The sequence below is a fragment of the Equus caballus genome, chromosome 7 (genome assembly GCF_041296265.1).
Source record: "Equus caballus isolate H_3958 breed thoroughbred chromosome 7, TB-T2T, whole genome shotgun sequence".
Lineage (NCBI taxonomy): Eukaryota > Metazoa > Chordata > Mammalia > Perissodactyla > Equidae > Equus > Equus caballus.
The window spans coordinates 37,756,091-37,773,359 of record NC_091690.1 but is presented as its reverse complement, the minus strand read 5'-3'; the positions used below and the strand labels follow the sequence as shown (position 1 = coordinate 37,773,359).

Sequence of the window (17,269 nt, the reverse complement as noted above, 5' to 3'; positions counted from 1 at the left end):
CAGCAGGGTCACCCGTGGTGGACAGGTTTCAGCAGAGTTTCCAGAGTAGACAGACTAGGAAGAAGGACCTGGCCACCCACTTCTGAAAAAATTGGCCCTTAGAGCCCCATGAATAGCAGCGGACCGGTGTCTGATACAGCGCCAGAAAGGGAGAGGATGGCGCGAAAAGACCAGGGAGGGTTCTGTTCTGCTGGGCATATGGTCGCCAGGAGTTGGAACTTGATGGCGCTAACAACAAATCCTCTAAGTAGATCCTTCATGCTTCTAGATCTAACTTTACCCTCTCCTGTTTTCTACCATGCAGCCACCTTTGGGACCCCTCCACCAAGTTGCTCTACTGTTGCTCCATCTAAACCCAACTGCAAGTGAGATTGTCTTCCACTCTCCTTCTTCATGTTCTTAAGCTCACCATTTGCACTGTTATAAAAGCAAGTAATCCAAGTGTTATCTTGGATTCCCTCCTTCGCTTTATCTCCTATCGTCATGAAGTCATGTTGATTCTTTCTTTGAGACATAGGTTATAGTTCTTGTTTCCTTTTCCCTTCTACCCTCATGACCCTAATCAGCTCTTTCTTCATAACTGGACCGCTTAGTGCTCAGCGCCAGAAATAGGGTGAGATGCGTGAAGCCTCAAATGGGGCAAAACTTTCAGGGGTGCCCCCAAACTCAGGAATCAAGCTAACTAATAATGCAATATTTTTAAAAATCAAAATTAATACAAAAATTATTATAAAAATAAAATTTTAAATAAATTTAGGATTAGTAGAGTACTGATTTTTCCTTTTTGCCTCGGTCTCTATTATGGCTCTGCAGGGCACTGATACTGCCTGTGTCAGCTTCCTCACATTCTGCTCCTGCCCAGTCCATCCTGCTGTCAAATGAGTCTTTCGACAACAACTGACTCACCATGTCACTACCTCTAATGCATCCTCCAGTGCTTTTCTCCTGAAGCCACATTCCTGTCTGGTATTCACGGCTCTCAACACTGTGGGTGTACGCTGTCCCTCCAGCTTTAATTCTTACTAACTTCCCTCCATTGGGCACCCTCACTGCCCAAGAGAACACCTTTCTCTCATGCTTCTCACCCCCAAGCCACACAGTCTTTATCTCTCTCTATCGTCTATCCGAGTCTTTCTTATTCTTCCTTACATAGCTGTATATGGTCCTTTTCGCCTTTAGGTGTGTCATCTTTTTCTTTTGCTCTCTAGGCCCTTCACCAAGTATTCTAGGCTAAATCTTACTCAACCTTTCAGTTATTACCTTACTCTGCTTCCTCCAGGAAGTCTTACCTGCTGCCGCACCTCTCCCCTTGCACATCAGAACTCAGCCCTGTCACATCCCCTCACTGTAATTTCCTGTTTACTTGTCTCTATGCTCTGAAGGGTAAAGTTCATTTCTTGCTCATATTGTATTCTTAGCATCTAACGTAATACTTGGTATAGGCCAGGTGCATAGTATAGATTTGTTCCATAAATGCACATGGCTATAATTCAGCTAGTATCTACCATGAGACAGCAGTCACCCTGCTTGAGCAATCTGTACTCAAGCTACACAAGCTTCATCTTGCACAGGTAGGTGAAAAGGATGTCTGAAATCAAGTCGACCTGAGCTAAAATTCTCCATTATATTATTAGTGGTGTGGCCTTTGGAAATTTACTTGCCCTCTTAAAGCCTCAGTTTGTTCTTCTGTAAAATGGAGATAAAAATACGAACCTTGCATGACTGTGGTGAGGATTAAATGCAACAATTTCTGCACAATGCTTATCACAAACAACTGGCCTGGAGCGAATGTGCTGTATACCTTAGTTCCTTTCAGTAATCACCTGTGGAATGAATGAGTGAGGACCTGGCAGAAGGTTTCCTTAGAACAGTGACAGGGACTGAGAGTGTTGCTTGCATCTCATGAACTGACCTCCACTTGCAGCCAGGAAAGGAAGGTGGGACTCGAACTTGTTTTGGGTGGTACCCTTTTAAAGCAATGAGTTTGGTGCTGTGCTGCCCAGATTTCTGACTTGTTAATAACCTGTTTCTTTCTCTCCAACTGAGACAGTTTCATAATGAATTGGAACTGGTATGTGGTTATTTTGAGTAAAAACGTCATTTTCATACTCTATGAAATAGGTATTAACTCAGTTTGTGAAATGTCTAATAAACAGGCAGGTGTCTAGATAACAAGTCATGTTGCTTCCAGGAGCATCTGCCAGCAAAGCCGTTTGTAGTTCATGGCGGACCTGGTACATCATCTCCTTCTCATTCTTAAAAATAGGTCCCTCCTGCTCCTCTGAAGATACCTAAAGATGAAATATGTCTTAAAAATAGTGTTCCACTTATAAAATAATAAATGAATTAGCCCTGACAACAAAGAGCCTGGTTTGGGGGCAGGAGAGACTTTACGAGAAAAGCCAACCATGTAAACTCAGGCTGCTGCTGTGTGAGGCTGTTACTCATAGGCTGTGAGTTGACTCACTCTAGGGCTATGTGTCATTGCCCAGGTCTGGAACCTCACTGCTTTGTCCCTAACCCACTAACTACTCCTTCTGCCCTCCGTCTCTCCCCTGCACATTACTTCCAGATCGTTTTCCTTCAACACCTGTTTGCACACTACACTTGGTCTTCAATGGCCTTTCCTTAGCAGAGAAAGCCTAAACTTTAAACCTGAAATCAATGTCTCCTCAGCTTCCCACCACCCTAGCAAGGCCTGTAACAAACTACCCACTGCCTAAGAATCCTGCCTTTGCTGCCTACTGCCATCTTACGAGGATCTGGTTCAGGGAAACTATGCACACACTGTCCCAAAAGAAGACAGGGTCGGGCAGCTTAGAGTTCTCCTTTATACCATTTAGAATCAAAACATCCTTGCTCAAGACGTTATTCCTACAGCTCTGATACTTGACATTGAATTTTGAGAAAGACTCTGGAGAAATATGAAAAGCTGGGGCTAGACATTGAGAGCACGCAGCTAGTCTAGGAAATGTGTTTCAGATTGATTCAAAGTATTGTTGAAGACCTACGTATCCTGGAGGATGCAAAAGAAAACCTTAATGTAGTTGCTTCAGGAGCTTACAGTGTTAAAAAACAACGTCAGCAAAACGGCTCTAAGTCAGAATTCAGGAAACATTTTCAGACTGAAGCTCAATAGAGAGTTCTTGCTGATGATTCCCTAAATCTCAAACACGAGTAGCCAGCAGAATTGCCATCGCCTGTTTGTGTTCTTCTGGTTCTCACCAGGAGGCCAAGGATGTTAGCCTCCGACATACAACTCAAGGCAACTCCATTCAGTCCCAAGGGTGTCATTACATTCTCAGGACCTTTAGCCCAGTTGAGAGATGAACACCCCAAAGTAAACTTCACCCAGCCCTAGTTTGAATAATTTTATGAATATTATGCGAAATTTGGTCCAATTAATGTGCATAAAACCTTCTATATTTTGGGTTTGATTTTCATTTTTCTCTGTGGCAATATACTCTCTTCTGTTATTTTTACTGAGCTTAAGTGAATGGACAACTGCAAAATGGGGAAGAGAGTATAGATAGTGAATAATTGAATCTAGTGTAACTGTGCTGAGTTCTTGTACTACAGCTCGAGGGGAGAGAAGGCATAAGAGGTTCTCCAATTAGAGGATCTTACTGGGGGTTGGCGAGCTACTCTTTAGGGATGAGAATATTAGCTGAGCAGTGACGCTTATTAATTAGCACCTTAACATCAATAGATTTAATCACATCAAATTCTAACAGAGTTTGGTTTTCTTAATTGGGGTTTTTATGAAGGTGGACGGACCATAAGAGAAGAGAGAAAGAATAAAAAAGCAAAAAGAAAGTTGCGGAGGGGTCAGTGTAGATTACACTCCTATTCTCAGGAAATCTTCTTTCCATAAATCTGCTGCTTCTCCTTTTGTTGTGTAATTTTTGACTCTTTTGCCCAATCCCAGGAATGTTAAGGGTCTCTTATATGAAAGTAATACTTCCCTTATATTAGGCTTCACATACACTATTTATTACATGCATTTCATATAATACATAATTTTATTATACACATTTTATGTTTTATTTTGCTTTCTATATAATTTTCTTACACGTGTTGTTTCATTGAATCCTCCTACTTTATGAGGTAGGCATTATTATTCCCATCTTACAATTGAGTAAACTGAGGTTTAAATAGAGGAACAGGCCCAGGCCTCCTATTAGTAAGTGGTGGAAGCAGGATTTGAATCCATATATCCTTGGCTTCAAGGAATAAGCCTCCCTATTCCTTGCAAAGCATCGCCTCCCACATAGCACATTGGTCTTCCTTGGAGAGTACTGGGTGGATGATATATTTATCGGACTTCATAAAACTGATGAGACAGTGGCACAAGTCCCCAAACGTTGGGGGAAACTGAAAATTCCTGTCTAGCAATCAACATCTTTAAAACCTATGCACACTGATTAACTAAAAATGAGCGATTTTTGCTACATAGGTCCATTCTTTGCTTTTCCTTGGCATTTGTCACCTATCGGTTCTATGATATTGGAATGTCTTGTAAATACCTCCTTTCATGGTATTTTTACAGAGTAAGATAACATAAAAAACCAAAAGGCAGGATTGTATAAAAGGTGACCAAGATTCAGCCTTGTTAACCATGGATCCTTATTTGAAAATTAGTAAAGGTAGTCCTCAGATGCTTGAAGAAGTGGATGAAAATAAAGTGTATGCGGAGTCTAAGCCGGGGCCCTTCTCATTCCCTGTGTCTTTTTTTTAGAGGGGGGAGGGTGATCAATAGTTGGTCCTATTCTGTTATCATCTATAGATGATCCCTATTTGTATGTGGTTGGATGATATAAAGTCCTTGTTACATTAGGGTTAGAATATAGAGATTTCCCATACACTGCTGGTGGGAATGCAAACTGGTGCAGCCACTATGGAAAACAGTATGGAGATTCCTCAAAAAATTAAAAATAGAACTACCATACGATCCAGCCATCCCACTACTGGGTATTTATCCAAAGAGCTTGAAGTCAGCAATCCCAAAAGTCCTATGCACCCCAATGTTTATTGCAGCACTGTTTACAATAGCCAAGATGTGGAAGCAACCTAAGTGTCCAGCAACAGACGAATGGATAAAGAAGATGTGGTACATATATACAATGGAATACTACTCAGCTGCAAAACAGAACAAAATCATTCCATTTGCAATAACATGGATGGACCTTGAGAGAATTATGTTAAGTGAAATAAGCCAGCGAGAGAAAGATAATCTGTGTATGACTCCACTCATATGAGGAATTTAAAATTATGGACTAAGAACAGTTTAGTGGCTACCAGGGGAAAGGTGGGGTGGGGGGTGGGCACAAAGGGTGAAGTGGTGCACCTACAACATGACTGACAAACATTAATGTACAATTGAAATTTCACAAGATTGTAACCTATCAGTAACTCAATAAAAATAAAATAGAGATTTCCTTCTTAATAAGTTTTCTTTTTTTTCTGGTCACAGAGGCAGGGACCTATCAACTCTTACGAAGCTCCTCGAATGGCCTGTGATTTCCAGTCCAATTATTACCCGCAAAGAGCTTGCTACCCGTTCTGGGATGAGATGGCCACTCAAGAAGTTCCCACTGGTCTCGAACACTGTGGCTCAGGTAGGAACATAAACAAGGGCTGAGAATGAGGATAGAGTTGAAGGACAATGGAAATTTGATGAGGGCTGCATTCTTTGAAATAACAGCTGCCATGACTTACGTGGGTACGGGATGCTATTGTTCTCTAATGGAAAGTCCCAGACCCTCTCAATAATATTGAGTGACTTTATTCTCCAATGACAGGAAGACTAAACTCTAGGAATGGGCCCAAGAGAGGTTGCTTTAGGTCTTCATTTTCTAAATAGTTCTGTCTACTGTGCATTTCCTGAGACTTATCCACTTCAGCTTGGCTGTTGACTAAGGGCCTAGAAGTTTTACAGTCATAAAGTATGAACTGGATAAACAGAGGATGTGTGAATTAGTCAGCCTTCTTAACAGAACATAATTTCTTTCATTCATCTCTTCTTTCCATTATTCTCTACCTCTCTGTCCATCCATGCCCACCTGCATCTGGCTTCTTTCTCCTCTATCCTCTTTCTCCTGCTCCCCAGCTCTTCTTCACGAAAGCTCCTCTCCTCCTCTCAGCATTCCCTTCACTCTTTGACTTGCTGGTCACAGTGCTGCCCTCTGGTGAACAGGAGTCATAGTCCAGAGAACCCTAATGGATCCACTCTCCTGAGGACCTGAGAAGTTCAAAGTCTTCACCCCCATTCTAATTTGCAGGAGTCACTGTGTTTCTTAGACTTTGTTTACCTGCTAAGCTTTTTGTTTATTTTTAATGCAAAACGTAACACTTGAATTTGGGGATACTGAAATGATTGATTCAGATATTAAATTCAATTTTTCATGAGACCAGGTTGTGATAATACATCGAAATACCAAAAAGCCAGTTAAAAATCTGTGTTTCTTCCCAGAAAGAATTCTTAGTATAAGAAATTTCATTACTCTTGCATATGGAAAATATGTAATTCTGAGGAATTATATAGGGAGAAAGCCACTGGAAACTAACTTAAGTGCAATTTTTTTGTTCGGTGTCTCTTTACACCACGAAACTCTGTGATAAAATACTGTTATAATAGTGGAGAAATAAAATAATGTTTGCTTTATTGTCCATATTTTCTCTTTGACCAGAAATACACAGACAGACACAGAACAAGATGCTGTGGCCCTTGGTGGGCATTGGGGAGGAAGGCATGGGAGTTGCTTTCCAGTTGCTTGGTTCTTCTACAGGGTAGAATGATATTAATTCCTGTGTTCCATAATCTCTTGACTCAGTAGCCATTGATCTTTGAGGTATCTTTGGCACCACCCTGGATTTCAGACATAATAACATTTGTGCTGTCACTTTCTGCTTGGTATCTCAGTTCCTCCAGCATAAACAGATATGTGTTGGCTGTCTACCCATTTCATGAGGAGGTAGGGAGGACTTTGCACCTGTTCACAGGTTAGACTTAAGGACTTAAAATTTTAAGAGATGAAAAAGGTGATTCTTTAGAATTCTAAACAAAATAGATTTTATTTGTATAAGCAAAAGACAAAAATGGTTACGTCTATTTTGTACAATTCTTGAATCCTATTAATGCTACCAGGCTTAAGTCTTATACCTCCCAATGCCACAGAGATTAAAGCTACCTTGACTTAACACTTCATCTCTGGGTGGTGCTTCTGCTTCCTACAAGTTACATCTTAACAGCTGAGGTCATCTCCACACTCGCCCATCATCTCAAGATCAGAATGGCTCTTCTTCATAGCAAAAAGACATAGTCCTTCTCTTTTTTAGCTGAGAAGTATGTAAATGAAAGATGATCTTTCATTCTCCTCCTTGTCAATGTTCTCAAAAGCAAAAGAGGTTTTACTTCAGGGCCAGTGGGACAGTGTCTGTGACGCGTGTGAAGAGCCTCTCAGGATGAAGCTGCTTTAATATGCAAGGATGCAAGGATGACGTAGTCTTCTTCCCACAGTGTACTTTATTGTTGCAAGAAGAAGGAAGCTGGGGTCACCCAGACTAGTGGCTTTTGGGTAGGGTGGGAAGATGGGGGCATATAATAACCAGTCCTAAAATGACCTAGGTTGCCCTCAACTATAGCTCAGAAATGCTAGAAAGCCTCCATGAGGGAGTGGTGCCTTGGTGGGAAATGTGGTGTCTGTAGTTCCTTCCATGCTAGGCTTCCTCTGATGGAAGTATCCGGCAAGAACCCTGAGCTTTTCCAGCCCCTCCTTCGTCTTTTGGGCTGTCCAGATGAAGGAGTTGCAATGATTATTTCTGGGCTGTGGTCCAGCCTTCCCCAGTGATGGGTGTTCTCTGGAAGGAGATCTTGGGGTTATAGGGAAGGGAGATGAAGACACGGACCAACCAATGATTTCTCCAGCTGCAGCACATTTCCTTGGAGATGTGTTGAGTAAGAAGAAAGAGAGAAAAAAAATACTCTGCATTTTTTTCATCTTCTTTTATCCTATTTATAACTTCAGTTTCCTTCCCGTCCTCCGTCTCATGGCCACTCCCCACCCCCGCTCCCGTCTCACGTTTGTGCTCTCAGAAGGGATGAATGAACTTCTTTTCCAAGGACTACACATCTGTCAGTGACTGGAATACCCAACAGGAGGGGCCTTCGAAGAACCATTAGGCCCATTTGTCTGAATGTTGTTCCTCTTCACAAAGGGGCAGAGGCTGAGACGGAGGAAAGGAGTGGAGGGATGGAGGGGGCAGGAGAGAATAAAGCTGAGAGAAACCATGAATGGGGAGAGCTTTACCAGGTGAGTGAGAGAGAATACTTAGTAACCAAGACAAGTTGAGAATCGGTTGGACAGAAAAGCTGGTGAAAGATGTTCTGAGGAAGAAAGAAGAGATGTTTGGAAATGGATGGGAAATATAAGTGGATCTTAGTAGAGAGGTGGTGAATACCAGGAAGAGAAAATAAAAGATGAATGGGAAGGGAGAAAAAGGGGAGCCCAGTAAAAGACAAGGCAAGAAGCAGAGGGGAAGATGACATGAAAGAGAAAGAGATGAATCTGAGGACATTAACTATACAGCTAAAAAGGGAAGCCACATTTGCATGCAATTGCCTGTGCAGCTGTACATTTCTTCATGACAATCTTGTAGTCATCATTTTCTTTCATTTCTACCTCCTCCTCCCATCCGCCTCTTCCCCCTCCTCCTTATCAGCCTGGAGCCATTAGCGAGAGCCAATGGGGATGGAGAGCTGGTGTTCTGCATGCATGAATGGGCCCTTTCTGTCTTAGCTTCTCGTCATCCCTCTGTCGGGAGCCTTGTGAATCAATGGAGCCCCTTACACAAGACATGGCTGAAATGTCTGTTACTGTTTATAGTCTGACTGGAGTGGAACCCGCTGACCCCGCCTCCTCTTTGTTCCCTTCCTCTATTCTGTCCCCCAACCTCAGCCCTTTCTTTCAATCATCATAGCACGAATCATTTTTTTTATGTCAATCTCTCATTCCGTGTCTCTCAGAACACACTAACACTTCACTGCTATTAACTATTATAACTAGTTCCTACCTACAGCCCCATTGAAGGGATAAAGTAGATGACAAACCGATTTTAGATAGAGGCAGTGAGCTCAGACTGGTGCCCAGACCCAGCTGGAGTCATGCAATGCCTGTTTTCCACTGGCGGCTAGAAAACTGACATCAGAGACCCAACTGTGCACCCAGGCCACAAAACCACAGTCCGTCCTGTCAACTGACAGCTGTTCATATTTGATTTTAACATCATAGTTATGATGATCATGAATGACAATAGTTGTATCAGAAAATATGATGCTTTTTTGACACCCTTTCAGAGTGATATGCTATCAAATTAATTTTCATTTCAGGGATTGATTTGTCTTGAATCAGCCAGACTTAGGGATGTGATGTTGGGACCAAAGTTCACTTTTGCAAAATAGTTCTTAGAGCTGGAAAGCAGTCTGTACCTACAGAACAGAGTAAACTCAACCTAACCTCATGGGAATGAACCTATGGTCCGATTACCATGGTCCTTGATTTGAGAAGCGAGACAATGCTTTTTTCTTGTATAGTGCAATTTGGTATGCTTTTGGTCATTGACCACAGTAAAACCTCATCTGCCTACATTCACAGCTCACCCTCCACTTCTCATTCTTCATGAGAGAGGCGGTTTATGGTACAATGGTAAAGAGTTCAGACTCTGGAACCAGATAGCTTGGGTTTGCACATCAGTTCTTCCTAACTATGCGACTGTAGGCAACTTACTTAATTTCTGTATTTCCTCATCTAAACCACTGGTTCTCAAAGTGTGTCAGAATCACCTGGAGGGCTTGTTAAAATACAGGTTGTGGGGTTCTATCCCCAGGGTTTCTGACTCAGTGAGTCTAGGTTAAGGCTCAAGAATTTGCATTTCCCACAAGTTCTCAGGTGGTGCTGCTGCTGGTCCAGAGATCACACTTTGAGAACCGCTAAGTTAACACAAGCAAAGCTTAAAGCAGTCCCATCACTTAGCAAGCACGATACCAATGTTTGCTATTAGAACTCGTCCTGAAGTGCCCGAGAGTCCAAGAACGAACATCTGGGTGTCATTGAGTCAGAAAGTGACCCGTTGATTGCATGAACACTTTCGGTGGCCAGCACCACATTCTGGAACCAGAGAAGATGTGTGAGAAAGGAGAAGACTCATTCCTTGTCTCTAAGCAGCATTTATTCAAGTGCGTATGTGGGCTACATTTACTTGATGGAAGAAATGGTTCCAATAAGAAGCATTACACTTACTTATGACATAAATGTTGTCAATGTAAGTGTCTGTCTTCGGATGTCACTATTTAAAATTTCTAAAATAAAGTTACTAGTAAAATGATAAAACTAAAGAATGTCTTTCCCAAATAAACTTTGGAAGTTCAAGTGGGAGATATATTGCGAGTCTGAGTTCACGGTCTCTCCCGGGGCTTTCTCAGACGGCCAGGCGGCTGGGAGAGATCAAACCTGGGCCGCTGTTTGGAAAGGGCCTATTGACAACCAGGTGGGAAGTTTCAGCAGGAAAAACAGATGCCTCCAATTTGGCTTTTAAGTGTTGAGAACATTGAGGGAATGCCAGACAAACTTGTTAAATGGAGATTCACCTTGCTCTGAAATGTTTATTCTCATAGCAGGTTTGTTCCTTCAACTGACCATCTCAGATGGCCCTGTGGTTTTAAAAAACAGTATTTTAAACTCTATCTGCTGCACATATCTGTTCTTTCCTCATTCAGGGTGTGTTTTCCTTTTCTAGAGGTCCTGTTTCAGGGTCTTTGTTCTTCAAAACAGTTCTGATCCTGTGTGTGTGTGTGTCTGTTTCTGGGATGTAACGTGGACTGTTCCTTTCAGGGAAAATTTTGACCCTGTCAGATTCTGACTTGGTAGTTGTGGTGCTCGGGAAGGAGGAGGCTGTGATCTTGTCTCAGGTTTTAGCCTTTCACAGAAGGCTGTGGTTGGGGCCCAGCTGCCCTGATAAGCTACTTCCAGGGGACAGCACTGGGGGAAGCTTGATGCAGAGACATCCTCTCCCCACCAGCATCCCATCTCCGGGAGGACCACAGGTTTCAAGGAGGAAACCCTGGAGGAGAGAGCAGCAGACCTGCTTGTCCAAGGAGTATATTAGAAAGAGAATCCATATGCAAAAATCTATTCTACATGCTTGCTAGATCATTTTGTTCTGATAAGTGAAGGATAGTTCTCTAGCTATGGACTGAATTTGCTCCTATTGACCAATGTCACATTACCTCACCCTTTCTATTCCTACCTGCTTCTCCCGTGGTAGCCTTCCAGCCTGTGCTATTTCATATTCAGATTACAGGAACTTTCAGGATAAGTTTTTGAGTATAAGCTGAAAGATATTGAGTCCAAGCAAAGGGTTTAGTGTGGTGTGGTGGGAAGAGCAAGAATTTGCTTGGGATCTTGTGCCCTTACCTTTACCAGGTGGGTGGGATACTCACACTTATTTCAAAGACTTCTTGTGCCCACTAAATGGGGGAGTCTACTTAAAAGGTCATGTCTATAGCAGGTGATCAGTAAACGCCACCTTCCCTGTTTTTCTTTTCAGCATGATGGGAGTGTGAATTTAAGTGAGCCAAAGACACTAGATGTCCCACCTTTGTCAAAGAGTCCTGCCCACCCTCATCCTGCCCAAGGCTAATTTTCTGACACCTGCCAACTTTACCCTTCACTGTGCTTCGTTCTACCAGGGAAAGGAGAAGGGAGCCTGGTGCGGACCAGAGAGACGCACTGCCCGGTTAGGGACCAGAGACCTGTGTTTGTAGTGACTCAAGCAGCCCGGGGCAGTGAGGGTTGTAGAGGCCGGTGCAAACGTAAATCGCCTCTGTAGGTCTTTGGGAAGAAAGGTAACCCAGAGGAAGAATCCGCGGCCACGGATGGCGGAGTTACAATTAGAACGCAAGCATTCTGTTGGCTCTCCTCCGATTCGCTGCTTCTCAAAAATCCTAGGAAGTAACAGCATTGCACTGGAAGTCCCAAGGGCCTGGGGAGAAAAAAGTTCTCCTAACTTTTTCAAACCGCAAATATTCGGTCCGAATTGGGAAAAGGTCCCTGGGGCACCGAGTTCTTGCTCGATTCAGGCAGTTTGACCCCCCTTCTGGCACTCCTAGAGCGGAGCTGGGGACGGGAGATGCAGCGCCTGGCGTCAGCCCCCGCCTGGCTCACCCGCGGCGGGCCGGGCGCTGCTCCACTCTGTGAATGGAAACCTTCGGGCGGGCGGATGGTGTGGGAGCTGGAGTCCGGCGGAGGGGAGGGGGCTGTGTGAGAGCGTGCAGGGTGGGGGATGGATGCGCAGAGACAGCCTGTTTTTCTCAGCGTCTGGCCGCCGAGAGACTCTTACTCTCCCTCCAGATGTTCGCTGTGTTTATAGCTGCTGAAGCAGGAGACCCAACTCCCTCATTAATAAGTTTCTTTCTTGCACTGCAGCCAGGGGTCTCAGCCCGGAGCCTGCAGCTGGAAGAGGCTCGGTGGGGGAGGGCCTGAGGGGAGGCGTCTCGCTCCCTCCCCCAGCCTCCGCGTCCCTAACCCCTACCCCGCCTTCCTCCTCTGCAATCCTCCCAAAATACACGAGCACACAAAAAGAAAAACACCAGCAGATTTTTTATTTCAGAGAGTAAACACTTGGGCCATGGGGGTCTGGAGGTTATGGGAAAAGAGGAAACCATCAGGCTAATCAGGCAGGCACACACTTCCCCTGCTGAAATAAAACAGAAATCATTGCTCCGCAGGGCTGGCCGGTTAACCCCGGCGCTGCCAGCAACGCCCGGGGCGCGGGCAGAGCCAGCCCAGAGGGAGGGCGCGCGAGGACGAAAGTTAAATCCAGGTCCACGCCGGGAGGAGACGAGAGAGGAGGGAACTGCCAGGGCCTGAATGCCTCCCATTCAGCCTGTGGTAGCACATCTGCCCCAAGCTGGGCTTTAGAAAGAGACGGTTGGAACAGAAGAGATTCTGGACTTAGATTCTGTTTTGCAAGAGGTTGGCGGGAGTTCTAGATAGGTCGGGGAGATAGAGAGATAGGTAAGGGAGCGTAACGCTCTGCCCAGAGCACACGTGTGGGTTGTCACTGTTTAGAAATGAGCAAGAGGGTTTTGTGAGTCTGGTTTGGGCCAAGGTTTTAGCCCTGCCACCTACCAGCTCTGCAACCATGGCCAAATCACTGACCCATTCTGAGCCTCAGTTTCCTGTATATAATATAATAGCCCAGCTCGCAGAATTATGGTGAGGAACAAAATGTGGAAATGGCAAACACCACAGCATGGCTCTCCATTCATGATTTCATAGGTTACTTTAAACAGATCAGGTTCCTCCCTCCTTCCTTCTTTCCTTCCTTCCTTCCTTTCCCTATTAAATGCCTTCAGCTTCCATCTTCACTCTCTTGCCCCCTCGCTGCCTGTCTAGAGAGCATAAATATCTCATGGGCCAAAGGTCATAGGTCAAACATGAGACCTAATTGCACTCTGAGAGAAATTACTTTTTTATTGATGTATAGGGCAACCTTTGGCTGTTTCTGAGGCAGCCAGTGTGAGTGGCCCCATCAACTTTCAGTTCAGAGCCCCATCATCATGTGAGTTGACCATCTCCTCCCCCACATCACTACTTTTTAAATAGGGGTATGCTTTCCCCACTTCATTCTTGAACATCCCAGTCGGAGTCACTGACGACCTCGGAAGAAACACTTGATTCTCCCAGACTTTCTTACTATTTAAGAACGCAGACCTTAGGGAACTCTGCTCATCCTTGCAGGTGGCATTAAAAAACCAAAAAACGAAGTTACCAATTCCTGAAGTTGTTTTCCCAGTCTTTTCCAGGCCTCCTCAGACTTGCTGGAGTGGTGCTTGAGAAACAGAGAGACCAGTGATTTAAATATCCACGGAACCAGGGTTCTAGTGGCCTTTGCAGTTGTCATTTGATTTCTTACCTGCTTCATACTTTTTTTTTTTTATCAACCCTGGCAACTTTCTGCCAAGTTTTAGACCTGCAGATTCTCATAGAGTGGGGGTGCCTGATCCTGATGAGTTTCAGAAATGTGTGATCCCTCTGAATCTGTGTGCAAGAATCTCTCTAAGGGTCTGTAGCTTTCCTTTGATTCTCAAAGTGGTCTGAGACTCCCAAGAGGTTATGAACTTGCCCCAAGGGGAAAGGTGCCTTTGTACCCCTACAGCACTTAGCGTGTTGTATTTAGAGAGCATGCCAAGCATATTTTGTTAAACTGGATTGAATTCCCTGGTATAAGCTTCCTTCCTATCAATCTCTACTGGCCCCTCTGGCCAGTCTCAAGAGAGTGTATTTAAATCTGCAGGCTGTTTCCATCCCATTGTCTCAGAGACGTTGGGCATTGAAGCTTTCCCTAAAGTCCAGCCACATCTCTCCTTTTCCTTTTCCCACGTCTCTTTTTATTTCATGCTCCTGAGAATGATCTCTCCACACACCTAGGAAGCTTCTGGACCTGCGGCCTTTCTCCTGTGAGGTGGGGATGGGGCAGAGCCCGTCCCTCTACTTCAGAGCGCCTGGGAGAGTCACGCTGTAACCTGCTTCTCACAGACTTTCCAGTGCGTGATAGATTTTCCCCAGCATTGCTGTCTCATGCAAGGGGGAAAATGAGCGAGAGAAACAGTGCCTCAGAAGGGGACAGAAATCCTCCTCCAAGAATATATACAGAAACAACCATGGCCCAGAAACCTCAGATGCTGCAGACTCCCAGCCAACTGCCTCTGACTTTGGGCCGTTAGCCCTCCTTTCTGATCTTTAGCTTCTCTTAGAACCATTTACTGTTATATCTCCTGCCACAAATTAGCTTAGACAAGTAAAGACCATTTTCAGAAGTCTGAGATCTGGCGAGAGAGATCACCCCACCCTGGGTCAGCTACTTTGAACTGCCCAGTGACGTCCTTGCATTTCCTTCTTTGGTCAGTACAGATGGACATTCTTAACTGAGAAAGGCTAGCATCCCATTCAACACTCATAGCTTGAATAGTGGGTTTTATAACGAAAGTGGCTGAAATGCCTGTGGGCTGTTCCTGGAGAGTTGAGTAAAGACTGAAATAATAGAAAAGTTGTTGTGTTTGCTTCAACCGTACCTGAACTATTCAGGCATTTCATCAGTACCTTGTGCTTTGAAAAATATGAGTTTAAGGTTCCTGAACAACAAACCAACCTATCATGATGCTAAGATTGTTTGACTGTTAGTGGGTTTTCTTCAGCATGGTTCAGACCCCTCAGAATTTCCAGTTAGATATCTGTGCTTGTCTCTATTTCTTGTTGTTTCTTTACTGAGCAATGAAAAAATTAAGAATATAGAGTAAAAATAGTTCATATCCCATTCTTCTTCAATTTTAAATAATCTTATTGTAGAAAGTCAACAGAAAGCTGGCTTTCTTTCTAGAACAGCTTGAGAGGTACAGAAATTGCCATTCATTAAATACTTTTATATGCTAAGGATCACACATATGTGGTCTCTTTTACCCTTACAATATTCCTGTGAGGGTGGTATTATTCCCATTTTACAGATGAGAATAATGAAGCTCGGAGAGGTCAAGTTTCTTCCCCAAAGAAGTCTAAGTCTAATTCTGGGAGGTGGGAGAGGGCCCATTACACTGGGATCTTACCCCTAAACTGATGCTCTTAACTATTAGATAGACTTTGCCTGCCCAAACATTTTTTTAAGTCTTTGTTGCCTCATCCTTAGTGGCAATGTCCTGCCTCTAGGATAAGAGAATATAAGCTTTCCTAGCTTTCCCACAAACTAGAGACCTATGGAAGTCTTACAGAGGTGACATATAGGGGAAACGAGCCTCTGGGCCAACTTGGTCCAACATTGGTTATTCAAGGGTACGAAGGAGCTCAATATTCTGCAAGCCTGCTTCTGAGATTGGTTTTCCTTTGCTGGGCATTCACTTAGGGTCTGTCACGTAAGTATTGCACTCCCTTTGTGCCCTTACTCCTCTTCCGCTATCTAGCTCTGCGAGCAGACAGTCACTGAGCCAGACTAAACCCGAAGAAGTTTCTGAAAGGTTATACCCTTGAAGCCGTCCACAGTGTACATAGCACGTGCTGAAGTTTACACAGACTTCTCAGACCTCTGAATAGAGAGACTAATTGTGGGGAAGCTGCTTTTCAGCACACAGGATGGGCTGTTCTCTGCGGGTTTTACTATCAAAAGGCTTTTAAAAGTGCAGTGTAGCCATTGTTGAATATTTCACAATGAATTAAATACCATTTCTCTCCTCGCAGCTGTTCCATGTGAGTGAGTCTAGAGTGCTTTTTTTTTTTTCCTGGCAGAAGACGTCTGCTGTATAAACCTAAGCACTGGGGTAATGAGATTATTTGTGTGCAAATTCTTTAGGAAAAGCATTTCTTTATTTTAAACTCAATGTGATGCAGGGCTGCTGCTCTGGAGATGGGGGAGGAGGGCCTCGGAAAAGAACGGAGTTGAAATGTCTCTGAGCAGAACTGGGAGAAGGCAGGGGCTCGGGGCTCGGGAGCTAGGCGAAGCCTCGGCACATTTACGCACATTTCCCCAGGGCCGCCTGCCTCGCTCAGCCCTGCTGGCTGGGCTCTGGAGGAGGGAAATTCCATGTATTTTTTTTAGTAAACAATTAATCACTTTTCCATCTGCCCTTTCAAAATTCCTTCCTGATCTGACAAGTTTCTAGTGGGATTGAAGGAACACTTGTTTTGCTTTCTACCTATTTTTATATCAAAAAACACTTAAAACTTTTAAATTCTAAATATACACGGAAATGTTAGCTTTTTTCTAACATTTAAGGCGTTTTCCATAATTAGGACATGTTCGACCTTACTGGTCCTGTGCTAAGTGTCTGCTCATCTTCCCTGGTGGAATTACTTTTTCTTGTCAAATTTTTCATTGCCTTTTGTAGAAATCAAGCTTCAGGTAAGTGGTGGGTTGGAACTAACTATAAAATCAGTTAAGATTAAATACTAGAGTAGACTCAACTCTTCTTAAAGTATCATTGGGAGTTACCAGCTGTTCTTTAGATCCGTTGAAGACTAAGAAAAAGATGGGACTAAATGGGAAAAAAGGATTTAGATTAGCTATGGTGAAATTTGACTCTGAAATCCATTATTAAGGGAGTCTGTGAATTACCTCTCTCCTCAAATATCTTTCAGGATATTTCAGAAGTAGTTTAAGTAATTTTCTATTGTCCTTCTGCTTCTATCACATAAGACAAAAATTTCAAAACCTTTTAAGGGAA

At 43.8% G+C, this 17,269-nt stretch overlaps 1 protein-coding gene across 5 annotated transcripts in view; it reads left to right on the top strand.

Moving 5' to 3' along the window:
* The window catches only part of ETS1 (ETS proto-oncogene 1, transcription factor), a 125,180-nt gene that overhangs the window by 22,067 nt on the left and 85,844 nt on the right, over positions 1-17,269 (top strand). For all 5 annotated transcript variants that reach the window (XM_023645121.2, XM_070272941.1, XM_070272942.1 and 2 more), the window contains one exon: positions 5,474-5,618. In XM_023645121.2, coding sequence (XP_023500889.1) covers positions 5,474-5,618 — 145 coding nt within the window. The remainder of the gene's footprint in view (positions 1-5,473; positions 5,619-17,269) is intronic.